Source organism: Delphinus delphis, chromosome 3 (assembly GCF_949987515.2).
Source record: "Delphinus delphis chromosome 3, mDelDel1.2, whole genome shotgun sequence".
Lineage (NCBI taxonomy): Eukaryota > Metazoa > Chordata > Mammalia > Artiodactyla > Delphinidae > Delphinus > Delphinus delphis.
Window position 1 is genome coordinate 161342536 of NC_082685.1, and position 21305 is coordinate 161363840.

At 37.4% G+C, this 21305-nt stretch overlaps 1 protein-coding gene across 1 annotated transcript in view; it reads left to right on the forward strand.

Annotated features, from left to right (window-relative positions):
- Positions 1-21305, forward strand: part of DNAH5 (dynein axonemal heavy chain 5) — a 288911-nt gene that overhangs the window by 164402 nt on the left and 103204 nt on the right. The window contains exons 38-47 of the mRNA XM_060007206.1: positions 369-556; positions 892-1086; positions 3933-4067; positions 5075-5182; positions 8491-8644; positions 13316-13462; positions 15983-16224; positions 18890-19066; positions 19501-19702; positions 20956-21098. Coding sequence (XP_059863189.1) covers positions 369-556; positions 892-1086; positions 3933-4067; positions 5075-5182; positions 8491-8644; positions 13316-13462; positions 15983-16224; positions 18890-19066; positions 19501-19702; positions 20956-21098 — 1691 coding nt within the window. The remainder of the gene's footprint in view (positions 1-368; positions 557-891; positions 1087-3932; positions 4068-5074; positions 5183-8490; positions 8645-13315; positions 13463-15982; positions 16225-18889; positions 19067-19500; positions 19703-20955; positions 21099-21305) is intronic.

A 21305-nucleotide genomic window follows, 5' to 3' on the forward strand; every position in this document is an offset into this window, starting at 1 on the left:
TCATGAGAAATTTAAGCTAAGGTGGAATATCTTGTTAAGATTTATTTTTCAACAATTGGCTACCTCTTAGTGTCATTTTCCAACTTTGTAAAACTTTTTGGGAAACATGAATCTTACCAGTGTTGTGTGGGTCAAATGTCAATATCACTTGCCTTTGTAATGTTCCTTTATCCCTGCGGGTTGGGTGTTTACAGATAAAGGGTCACATTGTGCGTTATTTTGGAGGCATTTTATGTATGATCTATTTGTTCAACTTTATGTTTGAGCAAACTTATCTGTGGCTTGACCTGGCAGTTGCATAATGCTCTTTTTCTTGACTTTCCAAAATTATGTACTAATTGGATTTTCTATTTAATTTCCATTCTAAGGACTGGCTCAATCTGGATCCTGGGGTTGTTTTGATGAATTTAATCGTATCGACCTACCAGTTCTCTCTGTTGCAGCCCAGCAGATTTCCATTATTCTGACATGTAAAAAGGAGCGTAAAAAATCTTTTATTTTTACTGATGGAGATAATGTGACTATGAACCCTGAATTTGGGCTTTTTCTGACTATGGTAAGGAACCACAAGAAGAGCTACTGAACTTCAGCCTTCTTTTCACAGTTTTCACACATGTCCCTGTTCATATGTCACTTATTTTCCATGAATGGAAATTGGGATTGTAATTTTCACTCCTGTTTGAAAACCTTTGGTGTTAAACAGAGCTCATATTAATAACTCATGACTTAGTCTCTCCAGTTAAAAGGAGAGTGAGATATGTAAATGAATTTTCTGGTTGTCATTCCAGATTTGTTGTGTGTGCATAATGAATCTTTTAATATCATGCTGATGTGTTGCGCTTGTTACCCCATGACCGTATCGTTCATCCTTGGGTTTTATTTTCTGTATAGAATCCTGGCTATGCTGGGCGGCAGGAACTCCCTGAAAACTTGAAGATTAACTTCCGCTCCGTGGCCATGATGGTGCCTGACCGACAGATTATCATCAGGGTGAAGTTGGCTAGTTGCGGCTTCACTGACAACATTGTTTTGGCCAGGAAGTTTTTCACGCTCTACAAGCTGTGTGAGGAGCAGCTTTCTAAGCAGGTGTGACATTCTGAAGGTCCCTATGTACTTAGGCGTATTTAAATTTTTTATTCAGTGCTGGAGAGGGTGTGGAGAAAAGGGAATCTTTCTACACTGTTGGGGGGAATGTAAGTTGGTGCAGCCACTGTGGAAAACAGTATGGAGGTTCCTCAGAAAACTAAAAATAGAACTACCATATGACACAGCAATCCCTCTCCTGGGCATATATCCAGACAAAACTGTAATTCGAAAAGATACATGCACCCCAATGTTCATTGCAGCACAGCTTATAATAGCCAAGACATGGAAGCAACCTAAATGTCCATCAAAAGATGAATGGGTAAAGAAGCGGTACATATATACAGTGGAATATTACTCAGCCATAAAAAAGAATGAAATAATGCCATTTGTAGCAACATGGATGGACCTAGAGATGATCATACTAAGTGAAGTCAGGCAGAGAAAGACAAATATCATATGATATCAATTACATGTGGAATCTAAAAAAATGATACAAAGGAACTTATTTACAAAACAGAAATAGACTCACAGATACAGAAAACAAGCCTATGGTTACCAAAGGGGAAGGCAGGGGGAGGGGTAAATTAGGAGTTTGGGATTAACATATACATACTGCTATATATAAAATAGGTACACAACAAAGACCTACTGTATAGCACAGGGAACTGTACTCAATATTGTGTAATAACCTATACCAGAAAAGAATCTTAAAAAGAATACACATATGTATATGTATAACTGAATCACTTTGCTGTACACCTGAAACTAACACAATATTGTAAATCAGCTATACTCTAATATAAAATAAAAATTAAAAAAAATTGTGGACTGGGGTTGTTGACAAGGTATCTCATATATACAAAGTAGAAAGTTGTATCATGGCAAAAACAATTTTACATGCATAGTTTTACTAAGTACATTTGAAGAAATTAACATTTAAGGCATAGAAATGAAGTTAACACTATCTGAACTGACTTAAGAGCCAAAGAATTATGAATATTGATGTTTGCTTTTTATCTCACCTGTTCACTCATCATAATGTATGTTATGTGTCCTCATGGTTTTGAGGAACCTCTCAATCCAAACTTCTTCGAAGCTAGGTTATACCCACAGGTTCAACTATATTCCATTCTCACTCAAAACATTCTTGGTTTCTTCTGATTATTGCAGCCTTTACTCACTGATTCTTCCCTTTTCCCTGCTGTTTCTTGCAGGTAGAGAAACTCCCACATCACTGACTCCTGCCCTCTTCCTCTCTAATTTCATTTCTCCTCCTTCACTCCTATTGCCCTTGTTCACAAGGTCACAAGGTCACAAGGGAAATGAAATGAGTCCATGTGTACAAAACAATTGGCCCCATGCTGATCCCTTGGTGAGCATTCTGTGAATCTCACTTCATGCCCACAGATTTAACAGAGTCTAATGCTGATAAGTTTTCCTTAATTAATTCCACTCACCAGTACTTTCAAGTCATTGTTATTGTACTTTTATGCAAGCTTGCTCATATTTTTATTTTATTGCCACAATTAGAATTTAAACTCCTTGAAGGCAGGAACTCGGTCTGAATATTTTTATGTGCTCTATCCTCCAAACGATTGGTATTAAGTGATGCATACTGCTCCCAATTAGCAGATAATGTTTTTTTTCCTATAGGTTTTTAGAATTATGATGAAAAAATATTAAATTTATCACTTAACCATTTTTAAGCATATAGTTCAGTAGTGTTAAGTAAATGCACATTGTTGTGAAACAGATCTCCATAACTTTTTTGTCTTGCAAAACTGAAACTCTACACCCATTAAACAACTCCACTCTTCCCTTCCCCCCCATTCCCTGGTAACCACAATTCTACTTTGTGTTTCCATGTATTTGGCTCCTTTAGATAGCTCATATAAGTGGAACCATACAGTATTTGTCTTTTTGTGACTGGCTTATTTAATTTAGTATAATGTTCTCAAGTTTCATCCATGGTGTAGCATGTGATAGTATTATACTTGCTTCCTTTTCCTGGTTGAAAAACATTCTTATTTTTAAATGTATGCCATGTTTTGTTTATCTGTTCATCAGTCGATGGGCATTTGGGTTGCTTCCACCTCCTGGCTATTGTGCATAGTGTTCCTAGGAACATGAGTGTTTAAATATCTTTTTGACACTCTGCTTTCAATTCTTTTGAATATATTCCCTGAAGTGGGATTGCTGTATGATATGGTAGTTCTATTTTAAATTGTTTGACCAACTGCCAGGGATACTCTTTCCTATAGTGGTTGGATAATTGGTTTTTAATTATTCACTTTATATGTGTTGAAATTTGGCATGATTGAGCTTTTATAAATACCTATCAAGGGGACAACAAAGCTGGGGGCTTGACTTTCTGATTTGTCCTTATTGTTTCCCCCCTAGGTAATCCTGGAATGTAGCTACTTTTCTTTCTCCTCAATACCCCTGTCTTTTAAACTTATATGATGTTCATGAGTGAGGTCTCAGTTTAATTCTGGTTCAGAATTTTAGCTTTCAAGAGATGAGGAAATTTTCTTATGGATGATTGGTTAAGAAGGGCTCAAGGGGACATGTATCTCCAGGAGGAAATTTATTCTTTTCTGTCTGTCAAGATCTATTAGTTCTGATCTAAGGGCTTAAATTAATGATGGTACAGGAGAGGATTCTTTTGGGTATTCTCCATTTGCTAAAAAAAAGAATCTATTGATAAAAAAATTTATTGCCCCACTAACTGTACAAATTTTCTAAAGGAAGATCAGCATTTATTCATTATGTCTTTGTCAAATTTGTACAGTTTCTATGGGTCAGTTAATATTGAAAATAAGCCCAGTGCACCTCATATTCTTCAGGTACATTATGACTTTGGTCTGCGTAATATTCTGTCTGTTCTGCGAACTCTGGGAGCAGCCAAAAGAGCCAACCCCACGGATACGGAGTCCACAATTGTCATGCGTGTACTACGAGATATGAATCTTTCCAAACTGGTAAGATTCACAGATGGAAATGTTCCACCCACTTAAATTTCAGTTTAAGCACAAATGCGATTAGAAATATTTATTTAAAGTGCTCATTTAAAATGCTTAATTATCAGATAAATACATAGAGCATAACATAAATTTAAATTACATAGAGCATAACTTTAAATTACATTTTTTCAGGAGCAATTTTTGTGGTGGCTCATCTCTAGTCTAACATGTCTATTCCAATAGAATTAAAATGGATTTTTAAAAATCCACGTCTTACATTTCCAAATACCTTGAAATTTTTGTGCTGTAGAGCTAAAATCCCTTTTACCTTCGTGAAAGTAGACCTTGGAAGGAAATTGTATGTGAATTTTACAAGTGCGTAATAATTTCACATTCTCTGATTTCACAGTAGGGACTGAACAATCAGTTGTCCAGTATCAGTGGATCCATGTACGGGATGACAGAATGATATATTTTTATTTCAAAATAAGAGTGTGAACCAAATTCCAATTCATGAATTTGCCACTATTCTCCTTTTAAAAAATTATTTTTAAGTTAAATTTTTAAGTTTTAACTTATAAATAAGTTAAAAAATTATTTTTAAGTTAAAAGTTAACTTAAAAATTTATTTTTAAGTTAAAAAATTATTTTTAAGTTAAATTTAACTTAAGTTATTTTAAGTTAAATTATTTTTAAGTTAAACCTACAAAGAAATTGTAGGTTATTTAGTAAATTCCCCAATCTGGTGGTTTTATGGAAAGGTTGTCATGTAGGCAATATTTTCTTTCCTTCTATTTCCTTCCTTTTTTTTTTTCTCTTCTCCCCCCACACCCCTTTTTTAAAAAACTGATTTTTAATTTAGTAAACATGATGAAAATAGTTCTCAACTTCAGTGGAGGTGATATTTTATTTATTACTGTTTGTGACAAAGTAATCTGGGCTGTATTGGACATCTTCAGTTTATCTGATATTGCCATGTTTATGCCAAAAGATTTGGTCTGATCTCCCTTTATTTTCTTTCTGAGATTGATGAGGATGAACCCTTATTTTTGAGTCTGATTGAAGATCTCTTCCCAAATATTCTTCTGGACAAGGCCGGTTACCCGGAACTGGAAATGGCAATTAGTAGACAGGTAATATATTTCACAGGACATCAAGTACAGTGTCCCTTTCATCTGAACTTCATGGGAATCAAGTGGAGCTGTTGTGGCCTAAATCTACAGGTTCCGAGAACAACACTGAGGCTGTGACTACAGTTTTAAGAGAAGCCGTTGCTCACCACTGATAGAGCTTTTCCTCCCAGGGGGTCTCCTACCATCACTCAGCTACAGGTCCAGTTAGCCATGTGCTAGTGGCCCCATTATTGATGGAGACCAGTCCACACCAGATTCCCAATGAAATGTGATGGGTCAGCAGGGGCTGGTGGAGCTTGGCCGGCTGCATCGCCCATGCTGGTTTTGTTTCTCTCTGTGGCCCTGGTGTTTACTACATTGCTTTGGTCTCAGGACTGTAGCTACTGAGTGTCATTTGCAGTGATCTCATATGGCTCCTTAGCTGTCATTCTTTTTCCCCAGGCCCAAGATCACTTGTGATTTCTTCCTTGGGCTCTGGGGGGATCCATCATGTTAAGTGTATCATTAGGTGTCTGGATTTCCCATACTTGGCGCAGCTGTAACTTTTTATAGTCTTCCTAGGAATGGAAATGAATCATGAAAACCTTGGGCCTCAACTTCCTTTCCTATGAAAAAGAGTTTTTTTAAAAAAATTTTTTATAGAAATGGTGATTAGCTCATATTTATAAAATACATTTCAATTCTTTGAAGATATTTGTAATAAAAATCAATAGGTAGTATTTTATGGCCATTTCCCCTTTAAATAGCAGTATATAAAGATCTTAATTTCCTAATCAGGTAAAAGTGATAATTCATTTTGCAAATGGCTTCTTCATCATATGGCCAAATTAATTGTAGCATTGCCTAAAAAGCTAAGTATAAACTAATTTATAAAGTGACTTACATTAGTAATTTATAGCATATGAAAAATCTGAAGAGAAAATACATAGCATAAAATGATACATGATTATTATCCAAAATTATTTAAGTAAAAATAAGAACATCATTTATAGTGAATTTAAGCATAGCATGATGGTTAAGAGCATGGACCATAGGGCTGAATTTCTTGGGTTCCAATCCCTACTCTATAACTTAACAACTAATAATCTTGGATAAGTTGCTTAGTCTCTTTGTGCCCCAGTTTCCTTACCTATAAAATGAAGACACCAATAGTACTAATCTCATAGAAGATTAAACTTAGAATAGCGTTTGGCAGCGTAGCTTCCATACATGTGTTTGATAGATAAAAACTATGCAGAAGATTTATAAAGATGGCTTGACATTGATATGGAATATCAGTCAACTTGATACGCTTGAAATTATCTTTTAAATTAAATATCATCTTTTAAATTAAACATTTTAAACACATTTTGATATTTGAGCCTTTATTCTTAAGTTGCTCCTAATACATACATTCAATAAAATGTTAATATAAGTGTATTTAATTCCCAAAGTCAACTGTAGGTGTTTCTTTTCTTTTTTTTTTTTTTAACATCTTTATTGGGGTATAATTGCTTTACAATGGTGTGTTAGTTTCTGCTTTATAACAAAGTGAATCAGTCATACATAAACATATGTTCCCATATGTCTTCCCTCTTGCGTCTCCCTCCCTCCCACCCTCCCCATCCCACCCCTCCAGGCTGTCACAAAGCACCGAGCCAATATCCCTGTGCCATGTGGCTGCTTCCCACTAGCTATCTACCTTACTACGTTTGTTAGTGTGTATATGCCCATGACTCTCTCTCGCCCTGTCACAGCTCACCCTTCCCCCTCCCCATAACCTCAAGTCCGTTCTCTAGGAGGTCTGCGTCTTTATTCCTGCTTTACCCCTAGGTTCTTCATGACATTTTTTTTCTTAAATTCCATATATATGTGTTAGCCTACGGTATTTGTCTTTTTCTTTCTGACTTACTTCACTCTGTATGACAGACTCTAGGTCTATCCACCTCATTACAAATAGCTCAATTTCGTTTCTTTTTATGGCTGAGTAATATTCCATTGTATATATGTGCCACATCTTCTTTATCCATTCATCCAATGATGGGCACTTAGGTTGTTTCCATCTCCGGGCTATTGTAAATAGAGCTGCAATGAACATTTTGGTACATGACTCTTTTTGAATTTTGGTTTTCTCAGGGTATATGCCCAGTAGTGGGATTGCTGGGTCATATGGTAGTTCTATTTGTAGTTTTTTAAGGACCCTCCATACTGTTCTCCATAGTGGCTGAACCAATTCACATTCCCACCAGCAGTGCAAGAGTGTTCCCTTTTCTCCACACCCTCTCCGGCATTTATTGTTTCTAGATTTTTTGATGATGGCCATTCTGACTGGTGTGAGATGATATCTCATTGTAGTTTTGATTTGCATTTCTCTAATGATTAATGATGTTGAGCATTCTTTCATGTGTTTGTTGGCAGTCTGTATATCTTCTTTGGAGAAATGTCTATTTAGGTCTTCTGCCCATTTTTGGATTGGGTTGTTTGTTTTCTTGTTATTGAGCTGCATGAGCTGCTTGTAAATTTTGGAGATTAATCCTTTGTCGGTTGCTTCATTTGCAAATATTTTCTCCCATTCTGAGGGTTGTCTTTTGGTCTTGTTTATGGTTTCCTTTGCTGTGCAAAAGCTTTGAAGTTTCATTAGGTCCCATTTGTTTATTTTTGTTTTTATTTCCATTACTCTAGGAGGTGGGTCAGAAAGGATCTTGCTGTGATTTATGTCATAGAGTGTTCTGCCTATGTTTTCCTCTAAGAGTTTGATAGTTTCTGGCCTTACATTTAGGTCTTTAATCCATTTTGAGCTTATTTTTGTGTATGGTGTTAGGGAGTGATCTAATTATAGGTGTTTCTTGTTTGCCTGGGATATAATTTTGATTATGTTCAGCCTGCTTTTGCCTATGTATATATATTTTTTATGCAATATATTTTTTTATTGGGAATTCCCTGGCAGTCCAGTGGTTAAGACTTGGGCTTTCACTGCCGTGGACCCGGGTTCCATCCCTGGTTGGGGCACTAAGGTCCCACAAGCCCTGCGGTGCAGCCAAAAGTATATATATTTCATTGTGGTAAAACACATGACATAAAATGCACCATTTTAACTATTTTTTAAGTGTACAGTTCAGTGGCATTAAGCATATTCATAGTATTGTGCAAACCTCACCACTGTCTGTCTTCAGAACTTTTTTCATCTTTCCCAACTGAAACTTCATATGCATTAACCATAATTCCCCATTTCTCTAACCTCGCTCCATGTCTATACTTATTTTGAGCACAATGGTAAGTCCAGATATCTGTTCATGTGGCCCAATGTGGGCGGTTTGTTATGTTTTCAGGTTGAAGAAGCTGGTTTAATCAACCATCCTCCTTGGAAGCTGAAAGTCATCCAGTTATTTGAAACACAGAGAGTGCGGCATGGAATGATGACCCTGGGGCCTAGTGGAGCAGGGAAAACCGCCTGCATCCACACCTTGATGAACGCCATGGCAGGTAAGGGGCGGTCAATCTGGAGACACATTTAAACTGTTGTGACACATGTGAATGCCCCAAGAGGGACACACATGTAGATGTATGTTAGCATATATTTATAGGAGGGGATGCTACTTTTTTGACTATTGGGTAGATTTTAGAGATAACACAGTACATTAATGGGCCAGAGGAGAAAAACGTTTTTTTCCAGCTTTATCGTATACAAATATAATTTGGACACATAACATGTGCAAGTTTAAGGTGTACAGTGTGTTGATTTGATACATTTATATGTTGCAAAATTATCACCATAGCATTAGCTACCACCACCATCGTATCACATAATAACCATTTCTTTTTTGTGATGAGAGCATTTAAGATCTACTTTCATAGAAATATTCAAGTATATGATACAGTATTATTAGCTATAATCACCGTGCTGTACATTAGATCCCCAAATTTGTTAATCTTATAACTGGAAGTTTGTACCCTTTTCCAATATCTCCCCATTTCCCTCACCTCCAATCCCTGGTGACCACCGTTCTACAATCTGTTTCTCTGGGTTTGACATTTTTCGATTCCACATATAAGTGATATCATACAGTATTTTTCTTTCTCTGTCTGACTTATTTCACTTAGCATAATGCCCTCAAGGTCCCTCCATGTTTTCACAAATGTCAGGATGTCCTTATTTTTCATGGATGAATAACATTCCATTGTGTATGTATACCACATCTTCCTTATTCGTTCATCCATTGGTAGACACATAGGTTGTTTCCATATCTTGGCTTTTCTGAATAATGCTTCAGGAAAAACATTTTTTTAAAGTGATTTTATGGACTGTGCTACATGTTTTACATATGTTATGCCATTTAGTTTTCAAAATGATCTTGAGATGTGGCTATCATTATCCCCATTTTGTACCAAAAAGTCAAAATTTAACTTCAGAAATATTCAGTGTCAAAAAGATGGTAAATGATGAGACTCAAAATTAAGGTCAGGTCCCATTAACGAAAAACCCAGAATTTTCCCAGTAAACCATACCATTTGCCACTTATGACTTAACACAAGGTGCTACCTCTCAATAAATATAATTATAATTCTAATCCCAACTCTTAAATTCTATGTATTGAAAAATCACCCTAATTATAAACTAATTTCCCACCCAGAATCAGATATTTTTCTTGTGAAGTGAAATAAATGTATTTAATTTCCAGATGTCCCTAAGTTTTACATCTAAGTCCCTAACCTAAAGTTATCTAAGGATAATGGGCATTACCTTTTTCATGATTATTCTTGTATTCTCTGGTTCTGATTAGACATTGACGACTTCCTTCTTAAAAGTATTCGCAGCCCTTAGCCATGGCAGTTCCAAAATTTCACAGAACTTTGGCTGTTAGAATGCATCATACATTGTCCCACAAGGAAAAGCTGCCCGGCTGCGTTTCCAGTCAGCTCATGGAACCCCAATGCATAGGTATTGGTTGGTGACTATGGTCTGTATTTATTCTAGGGTCCTGCATACATTAGATTTAGTCTCAATTTCCTCAGCTATGGGACAGAGTGAATTCTGTACCTCAGGACTCTACCAGGGGGTCTTCACACTGAGACAGGCTTATGCTCTCAGCTAGCACCTACCTCCACCAAAACTGAGAGGTCACACCTGCAAAACTTACCACATGGTTTTCATGTGTACTATTAAGGTTCTGCTTTGGGATTTTTACATAGCATTAAAATGATGTATTCTTGTTCTCAAATTATGCTTCAAGATGCTTTTGTTGTTGTTATGAAGCTGCCTTCTGTTAATAATAAACTACAAATGCACTGGGTACAATGACTTGAACAAAATGAGTACTAAATATTAAACAATAGAGATACATTGTGTATAATATGTCTAAATGATGTAATCAATATGGCATCACTGGTTTTGGAGAAGTTCTTTGCAAAGATGAATAAATTATGAGACTATTTTCTGTTTATTAACCTGTTCTTGGTTTTAGTATGTAGGGTAAACATTTGTTATATTAAATGATATTGTTTTTTACTGAAAACTTGGATTATCCAAAAGATTGAGAAAGTAATTGGGTTGAACTTCTGCAGGACCCATGTATGTTATTTGTTCCCTTATTCGTCATGTATTTGTTCATCAAATATCTTTGATGTTCTGTACTTTGAGGTTCTGTACTAGAAATGGGAAAGCAGGCATGGAAAAAAAATGACCATGTCTTTAAGGAGTTTACAGTGTAGTGTAGTGACACAGGTAATTGTAACTCAGCATGGAAGATTGGACATGAGGAAGATTTGGACAATTATGATGTGAGCAGAGGCAAAGGAGATCAGAAACCTTTCGAAGGAATTCTAGAAAGGCTTACAGAGCAGGTGCTACTTCATCTGAGGTTTGCGGGTTGAGTAGCAGATGGATGAAAGGCATTCTTAGCAGAATGAAGAGGCTGAGCAGGTAGGAGGGACTGACGAGAGCTTGATATGCCTGGAGAAGCTCTCTGGCATGGATGAAATCTAATTTGTGGGAGTGGGGGAGATGACGAGGTATAGCAGATGCTATTGGTGCCTAGGGCCGCATCCCTTTGGCCCTCTCCTGCTGCAGATGCAACTGTTGGAGAGTTTTTCCCCCAGATGCCAGTGGTGTCTCCCGGTTTTTCAGCCTTATGACTTTCCTTGAAGCTAGAGAACTGGCTCAGCCTGGAAGAAGGAGTTGGGTGAGAATTAACGCTCCTGAGGCAGCCATACCCTTAACCAATGAGGGAAGGAGTGGAAGGGAAATGTCCCACCTCCTGTCTTTTAGAGGGACACTCCATCTGTGACCGGCTCACCAATGAGCCCTTTATTGGCTCTCTCTCCTTTCCTGTCTCACTCTCTCTTTCCCCTGAATCCAAACTCTCAGTTCCCATGTCTTTGTCTCAGGCTTAGCTTCCAGGGGGAATTCAAATTAGTACAGAGGGCATGTCATGAGAAGCTCTGTAAGTCACAATAAATACCGAGATTTTATCCTGTGGGTGATGGGAAGCCATAGAGCTGGGGAGTGGTGTGATCAGCCCTGTGTGTAGAAGACCATCCGGTGGCCACGTAGAGAATAGACTGGGACAGGAGGGGCTGTCTGGGAACTTCCATAAGGAGGTCCTAAGAAGGTGACAGCAAGAAAAGGGTGCTTACTCTGGGGCAGAGTCCATGAAGGTGGAGTGATCAGGACAGTCACGAAATGCCTAGGAGAAGAGTTAAGAGGAATTAGTTTAACCAACATTTAAAAAGTCAACCTTTTTTTTTTTTCCTTAGAGTGCTCTTATAAAAATGTTATGGTATCATATTTTAAATGAAAATGATATAATTCTACCTACAACCATAATGAAATAATTTTTGATAGTTTCTCTTGTATGGGCAACAGACCAAGTCCAGTTTTCACCTGTGATACATTTGAAGAGGTTGCTGGCCTTTTGTAAAGTGTGATTAGATTTTTTAAAAATGTTGCCAGTCTTACGGATATCATGTATTGAAAAAGCTGAACTGTGACTAAGTTGAATTTTTCAGCACTGTAAAATATTGCAAATAATTACCCTGATTCTTTTTTGTGATTTTGGAAAAAGAGAACTATTCTCTAATTTTCTAGATAGGTTTTAATGTAACACCTTTTCCAGTGTACATATCTATGTATGTGTGCCTGTGTTTGTCAATCTTTCACACAGTATGTAATATTTTAGCCTCTATTTTTATGATTTTATACTTTAAATCTTTAAACTTCTTAAATTGAAATACAGTTGATTTACTATATTGTATTAGTTTCAGGTGTACAGCAAAGTGATTCAGTTAATACATATACATGTATCTATTCTTTTTCAAGTTCTTTTCCCATTTAGGATATTACAGAATATTGAGCAGAGTTCCCTGTGCTATACAGTAGGTCCTTGCTGATTATCTATTTTACATATAGTAGTGTGTATATTTTAATCCCAAAGTCTTAACTTATCCCTCCCCACCCTTTCCCATTTGATAGCCATAAGTTTGTTTTCTATGTCTGTGAGTCTATTTCTGTTTTGTAAATAAGTTCTTCTGCACCATTTTTTTAGATTCCACATATAATATACTTTAAATCTTATTCTTCAATTTTTTACTTAGTAACTACCATCCCCTATGTACAGAGTCCATCTTATTTAAGAATAGTTTTAGGGTTTGAAAGATTTGAATACCTTTTCTGAAGCTGACCACAGAAGAAAAATCCTTGATTTTTGTAACATTAGTTTAGCTGATTTTTTTCCAAATGAGTAAGACCATATCTCAGCAAATCAAAGCTGTTAATGGAGAGAATCAGGTGTCTTTAAGTGACATTTCAGTTATAAAAGTTAATCTAATACGCCATAAACCAAAAGAGTTTTGAGCTGTGAAATTTGAAGAACTTCCATCCTACATTAATTCCTTCATCACTTCCAGCATGGTAGCATTTTCCCCTTATGTAACATGCAACTTTCTTTTCCAGAAGATAAAAAGTGCTTTAGTCAATAAAATATAATGAGGGTAATTATGATAACTTGAAATGCAGTAAGACATGTATTTTCAATGTAATTTTGCATTTTTTCATGTTTTGAACACCTGCTGACAGTACACTGCAAATTGGTTCAATGTTGCCTAATGATGGCTCATTCTACATGGGAGTTGTTTAAAATTTGTATTTACTTGGTATAGATTGTGGAAAACCACACCGGGAAATGAGGATGAATCCCAAAGCGATTACGGCTCCACAGATGTTTGGTCGGCTTGACGTGGCAACGAATGATTGGACCGATGGGATATTTTCTACTCTTTGGAGGAAAACATTGAGGGCTAAGAAAGGTAGAAGATGAATTACAAGTATAATTTCTGACATGTACTTCTAAATAACATCCTTTGTGGCTATTTAAAGTTAGTAGAACAACTGTAGTCTCCATATTATATCTTATCCTAGACCAAGAACTCATAAATCAGTATGATATTTGTGAATGTTGAAATACTGAAATGACTGGTTAGTGTATTTAAAACTACCCCCCCTTTTTTTTTTGGTTACAAAGGGAATTATTTTCCTTTTGAAAAAAATATTTCTATATTCCTTTGAAAACTTAGGATAAAATAGTTAGAAAAAGCTGTTAAGGAACATTGATAGTACTGTATTCAAGTGATTTCATCATCACTGTTTTCACTGAAGCGTTAAAAAGTGGTACTCTTGTTTAAGTATGGCCTATTTTTAGAAAACCGAGTCTCCTATAAAATCACAGGAGGAAATGGGCTTCTTTGGAAAGAAAATTGTGTATATCAAAAAATGAAGTCTAACAAATTGTTCTCTTTTAGATGTACATGGGTGTTTGGTTTTTGTTTAAACACACTCCTTAAGGGCTAGTGGTTCACTCTGAATATTCTCTAACTTAGGGACTTGAGCCCAGTGGTCCCAGAAAATAAGCTCAGATGGAAGAGATGATAGCAATTCTCCTCTCACTCCTGAATAAGTAAGAGAAAAGCACAGTGCAAGCAATTGCAGGGACAAATAAGAATATAGGAGGAGGACAAGACATTTGGCTTACTTCACGAGTCCACACTTTGGGCAACAGTGTTCTGTTGAAAAACGTTTAAAGTGGCACCACTGACGTTCTCTTTGAGAGAATGTGGCTGATCAACCCAACACCAATTGTTAAAAGAGAAAAGAAAGCGCTTCATTTCTAAAGCGTGCTCATATTAGAAATTGCTGTTGTTATACGGGAATAAAATAAAATTTTGTGTCTGATTTGTTCTAGTAATCCTGTGTAAACACAGATCCAGTAACCAAATGTTACCTTAAAGAATAGGTGCTTAGAGAGGTTTCTTCTTAAATCCTTTCTAGAAAGGCAACATATGCTTTTTCTTTCACAGGGACTCTGGTGATCAGATCATCATTTTACTTAAACTGCTAGTTGAATGAGCACGATTAGGAATTTCATAGCATTTGATTTGACTTAGAATATTCCACAGTTGTTAAATTAGAGATAAAAATTAGAACTGCAAACTTGGTCATGGTGTTGGTAAGTAAGAGTTAACTCGTGGTTAAGAAATTAAGAGTAACTATTAAACTGAACACCTAAATTTACAAGGGCGTTTCTGTTGGACATTCTATCGATTCTCAGTATAACCCTGCTCTCAGTAGCATCTGGCACAGTTAATCACTCTTATTCTATTTTTTTTTTTTTTTTTTGCGGTATGCGGGCCTCTCACTGTTGTGGCCTCTCCCGTTGAGGAGCACAGGCTCCGGACGCGCAGGCTCAGCGGCCACGGCTCACGGGCCCAGCAGCTCCGCGGCATGTGGGATCTTCCCGGACCGGGGCACGAACCCGCGTCCCCTGCATCGGCAGGCGGACTCTCAACCACTGCGCCACCAGGGAAGCCCAATCACTCTTATTCTTGAAACTCTTCCACCACTTGACTTCAGGGATACCTTACTGGCTGGCTCGCCTCCTACTTCTGTTTCACTGAAACTCAGCCAGAAGGAGGAAGCAGTGGAGGAGACCCTACCAGAAGGCTAAACGTTGAAGTGCTTGTGTCCTCAGACCTCTTGTCTCTATCTATACTTGTGATCCAGAAGAAACTTACCCAGGCCATGGTTCTCAATGCCATCTCTAAGCTGATGGCTTCTACATTTTAATCTCTAGCCCTTGAATTCCCAACTCAACAGCTCTATGGGCTGTCTGTTGGACATCTCAGACTAAACGTGTGCAGACCAGAATGGATTCCGTGGCTCTGCCTTTCTGACATCACTCACATCCCTTTCCCCCTTCCCTTCTTCTTTCTAACCAGGTTCGACTTCCCGCTGTTCCTGGAACATGATCACCCTAAGCTTGTACCCACTTCAGGACCTTTGCAACTACTGTTTCCACTGCCTGAAAAATTCTAGCTCTAGATCTTTACATCACTTCATTCTCCTCCAGAAATACTTCATTGACCACCTTATCTAAAATGCCTCACCCTCTTATCCTGCTGAATTTTTCTTATATATTTCTTTGCATATTGGTTTGATTGTCATGTCTACCCCTTAGAAAGTCAGCTCTGTGAAGGCAGGATATTGTCTTTTTTATCACAATATCCCTTGAACTGTGCTGATACAGAGAAGGTGCTCAGGGAATATCTGTTCAATGACTAATGACTTTTTCTTGATTATGGGCTTGAAACAACTGCTATATAAAGAACAGGAAGAGTCCTCTGTGACAAAATACGATAATCATTTAGATCAAAGCTTTATTTAAAAATTAATGAAAATGACATCAAATTATAGCACTTCTTCAAGCGTAGTAGTTACGTATATATGCATATATGTGTGTGTATGCTTTTCTCCCTGCCCTTGGGATGTTCTAGGGGAGCATATCTGGATAGTTCTTGATGGGCCAGTAGATGCCATCTGGATTGAAAATCTGAATTCCGTTTTGGATGATAACAAAACTCTAACCCTTGCCAATGGTGATCGGATTCCCATGGCTCCAAACTGCAAGATTGTTTTCGAACCTCATAACATTGACAATGCTTCGCCTGCTACTGTCTCAAGAAATGGGATGGTTTTCATGAGTTCTTCTGTCCTTGATTGGAGTCCTATTCTTGAGGTATGATTGGAATCTTTTTTTTTTTTTTTTTTGTATAATTAAAGAGGGAAACAGATCCTTTAGCATTCTTTTAGAGTGTGCGCTGATTTTTCTGCAGACCTGTTGGTGTAATTGCATTTTAATGCTGATGTTTGTGGAAGATCCTTGAATGCTCTGGGACCTTCAGCCCAGTTTGTCCCTTACAGGTTTCTTCAGTGCTCAGGGTTCTTCGGTTCTGATAATTTTAGACCTGTGAATTACACCCCGTGGGCTGGGGAATAATTGCAAGGCCTAGGTGAATCAATAATCCCACTAGAGAATTCTCTGGTGGTCCAGTGGTTAAGACTCTGAGATCTCAATTCAGGGGGCCTGGGTTTGATCCCTGGTCAGGGAACTAGATCCCATATGCCACAACTAAGAGCCCGCATGCCACAACTAAGACCCAGCGCAGCCAAGTAAATATTAAAAAAAACAATCCCACCAAACTGTGAGTGAATAAGGAAAATTTAATTGTATCACTTTGGGGATTCATGATATTTTAAAAAGGTACTCATTCAGTTGCTCGTGGATTCCCATGAACACAACTGTCTTAGAATATTAACTCGAAGAGACAATTTATTAAAATTTATATAAAGAATTTTTATGAGATTCAATAGTCATAACGTTAGTTTTAAGTTCACACTTGGAAATAATATTTCAGATAATATCTTTTCAATTCATGATAAGGTATATTATTTTATTACTACTAATGTATGTTAGAGTATGTTGATTATCATAAGATTATAATTGAATGCCTTGCATACTTAGATATTTTACTAAATAAATATTATAGTGTAAGGAAGAACGCTTATTAGACAAGCCACCTGTAAAATCTTTTTTGACATTGTTGGTCAAATTATTATTTTTATTTACATAAGTTTTTCGGAGATAATTTTGATTGAAAACTTATGAATTCATATTTTAAATCAAGTAGATGAAGATGTGAAGAAGGAGGGGATTTTAAAGCAAAATGATACTGAAGTACAGTTTAATATGTCATTGAAAATGCTTCTGAAGATTTCAGATTTCACAGTTAAATTATCCATCCTTTAAGAAGAATACAGAGCAAGAGTTCTCAACCCTGGCTTTGCAAGAATAATCACCAATGACAGTTCTTTAAAATACAGATGACTGGGCTTCCCTGGTGGCGCAGTGGTGGAGAGTCCGCCTGCCGATGCAGGGGACGCGGGTTCGTGCCCTGGTCTGGGAAGATCCCACATGCCGCGGAGCGGCTGGGCCCGTGAGCCATGGCCACTGAGCCTGCGCGTCTGGAGCCTGTGCTCCGCGATGGGAGAGGCCACAACAGTGAGAGGCCCGCGTACCACAAAAAAAAAAAAAGAAAAAAAAATACAGATGACTGTGTCATACCTCAGTCTATCAATTTAGAATCTCTGAGGAGGAAGGTGCAGGAGTTATTGTGTTTAAAAATTTTTTTTAAAAAAGTACCACAATGCATTCAGCCTTGGTAACCACAGATGCAGCAAACTCCAAGTGAAAATGAATTTGTGATTTTCCCCCAAATACTTTAAATTCACAAAGGCTTTTAAACAATACTTTTACACTATTTGCTAATGAATATTTACAGTTTGCTATTTATGAAATGAGCTTCTATTATATCTGTCCATGTTGAGGCTGAATAAGGCCTTTACCGCTAAGTTGCTTACAAATGGCTAGCAAGAAGAAAGCCTCACAAGACTGGAGGTGTTTAGAGCAGGGCAGGGCAGCTCTGAGAGAACTACTAGAGGGCAGACCAATGGGGAAGTTGTGTTCATGGGAATCCACGAGCCTCTGTGAGCCACGCTGATTGCATAGCACCATGAGCTTGAAAGTGCTGTGTTTCCTTTTTGTTGCTGTGCAATCATGTTGAATTCATGAAATGATGGATGATTGAGAATCAATATTTTATTGCTTCTGTTCAGAATCTCTAAGAATGACCTGATCTCTTGATGCCAAGGGAACTTTCCTCACCGGAAGAAAATATTGTGTTAAGTGATATTTTGTTATGAATCACATGTAGTTTCCTAAGATTGGGTTTCCAAATGACTGAATTCCCCATTTTCCTGAGTATTCTTTGATATTTTTTCTACATTGGTTATTCATTAAATTAGAAGAAATAAAATTGTGATAAACCTTTGTTTCCTAGTTTGAAAAATCTGGGGATGGATTTCCTTTGTTCATCTTTTATTCCTTTTTCTTTTTCTAAGTTATTTCCATGTATATGCCTCCTCATTTTCTCCAAAATATTTTAATCGAGAGCCGAAAACTTTTCCCTCCATCTTGCTTCAAGACCTGAGCTTATGTGTAGTGTAGTAGCTGAATGTAGGGATGTTGGAATCAGACTCTGGGTTTGAATTTTGACACCTACCAGCTGTGGGATCCTGGTCATGTTGCTTAAACTCCTTGGGCCTTAGTTTCCTCATCTGTAAAAGGATAATAATAATTCCTACCTCACAGAGTTGTTTTGAGCATTAAATGAGGTAATACATGAAAGAATTTATATCAAGGTCTGGTACATCAGAAGTGCAGTATAATCATTAGATATTATTATTATTATTGTTAACCGATATTTAGAAACTTTTGTCCAAAAATGGCCATTTTTCTGGTGTGCTAATAAATTCAATTAATGCATGCATCTGCAAACCAACAGGGTTTTCTTAAAAAACGTTCGCCTCAAGAAGCTGAAATTCTTCGTCAGCTGTACACCAAGTCATTTCCAGACCTGTATCACTTCAGTATTCAGAACTTAGAACACCAGATGGAGATGCTGGAGGCCTTTGTGATCATGCAAAGCATCAACATGCTTCAAGGCCTGATCCCTTCCAAGGTAAATCACTTAACTTTCTAGAACTCTCTCTCCTTTTAGCTGAGCCATACTGTGCAGGGTCTGTGATATTTGAACATGATTCTTAGAACCATGGGGAAGTGGGGAGGTTTCAAACATGGACAGTGCATATTTTGTGTTTTTCTTTCATTTCTTTTTTCTGTTTGTTTTTTTCCACAAAGCAAACCACAGATTTGAGGATTAGGGGCAGGTTCTCAGTCGTCTAACAAGCATTCAGAATTTATTTTGGAGACCAGCTTGGTATTCCCAGAGATCAGTTCTGCATTTGTTCTCCAGTTTTATTCATCTTTCCCTCATTCTTGTTTTGGGGGAAAACTGTTATCCCTTTTAGATCTTTGCTATTTTCATTAAAATGTCAAAGCCAAGTTTTGGTTTGAGAATTAAGTAAGTAAAAGAAAAGTTTCTTTCGTGCTCAGGAACAAGGTGGGGAGGTCACGCCGGAGCACCTGGGGAGACTCTACGTCTTCTCCCTAATGTGGAGCGTCGGGGCAGTGCTGGAACTGGATGGCCGGCGCCGCATGGAACACTGGCTGTGCTCCCAGGAGAGGCTAGCCTTGGACCTGCCGCCTCTAGCAGGGCCTGACGACACCATGTTTGACTATTACGTCGCATCTGATGGTGAGCACCTCTCTTCTATCCATCCATCACACGTGGGACCAGTTTTTTTCAAAATGGCTAATATTTACACTCTATTTATCTATCTACCTATCATCTATCTATCATCTATCAATCTATCATCTAGCTAGCTAGCTAGCTAGCTATCATCTATATTTCTAAATGGTAATGAAAACTCTTGGCTGTAAAATTGAAATGGAAATGTTTATGTGCGTATGAAAGAGAGTCAATTGTTTCTTTTTCAAATATTTATTTCAATTGAGTTCCCAATGCACATTTTCTTGTTAAATATATCGTGTACTGAACATTTAATGAAATAAAAACAAATTAAAAAAAATCACCAAATCAGATTTCAGCCATTCATTCGATATAATCAGCAACTTATAAAAAAATGACAAAGTAGGTATATTTTTATGAAATAGGTGTGTATATCTATACATCTGTATCTATGCATGTATTGCAATACTTTAAGTTTATTTAAATGTGCATACATATATATAAAGTACATATATACACATATATGAAGTACAAATATACATAATATTTATATATGGCATCCTAGGATGTTTTATTTTTGGTTTTACAGTTAGGGAAGTACATAATGAAAAATGATTTTAGGTATATACGACTATCACTCTCCTGTATTTTTCTTTTTAATAAATTATTTATTCATTTGGCTGCGCTGGGTCTTTGTTGCTGCGCGCGGGCTTTCTCTAGTTGCGGCGAGCGGGGCCTGCTCTTCGTTGCGGTGTGCGGGCTTCTCATTGAGGTGGCTTCTCTTGTTGTGGAGCACGGGCTCTAGGCACGCGGGCTTCAGTAGTTGTGGTGCACGGGCTCAGTAGTCATGGTGCACAGGCTAAGTTGCTCTGTGGCATGTGGGATCTTCCTGGACAGGGGATCAAACCTGTGTCCCCTGCATTGGCAGGTGGATTCTTAACCACTGCGCCACGAGGGAAGTCCCCTGTCCTGTATTTCTATACACACTTTTTGTTTTTGAAAACCTACATGTTTAAAAAGAAAATTCCAAGATACTTCTTACTATTTCCTAATATTACCACTTTGGAAATAGTTTCTTGGGAAATTTTGACTCCGCGAACACATGCTGAAATACTTAGATGTCTGAATTTAATGCATTTTACTTTGTGGGGAATTTTTGGAAGATGGCTTCATGAGATTCAAGGAAGTCTGCTCATTATAATTAGGAATTAAATTATTAATAGGAATAAGAAGATGTAAATGTTCTCTGTTCACCTCAGGTAAGTGGATGCACTGGAAGACGTGTACTGAGGAATATGTGTATCCATCTAATATCACCCCAGAATATGGCTCCATCCTGGTGCCAAATGTTGACAATGTGAGAACTGACTTCCTAATTAAAACCATCGCTAAACAGGGCAAGGTATGGCTCTTTCACTTTCATTAAAAGTAACATATTTAAAAATGTCCCTTGAAAACATGAAGCATCTTGTGACCACTTAGAAGGGTGTGATAGGGAGGGTGGGAGGGAGATGCAAGAGGGAGGGGATATAGGGATATATGTATACATATAGCTGATTCACTTTGTTATACGGCAGAAACTAACACAACATTGTAAAGCAATGATACT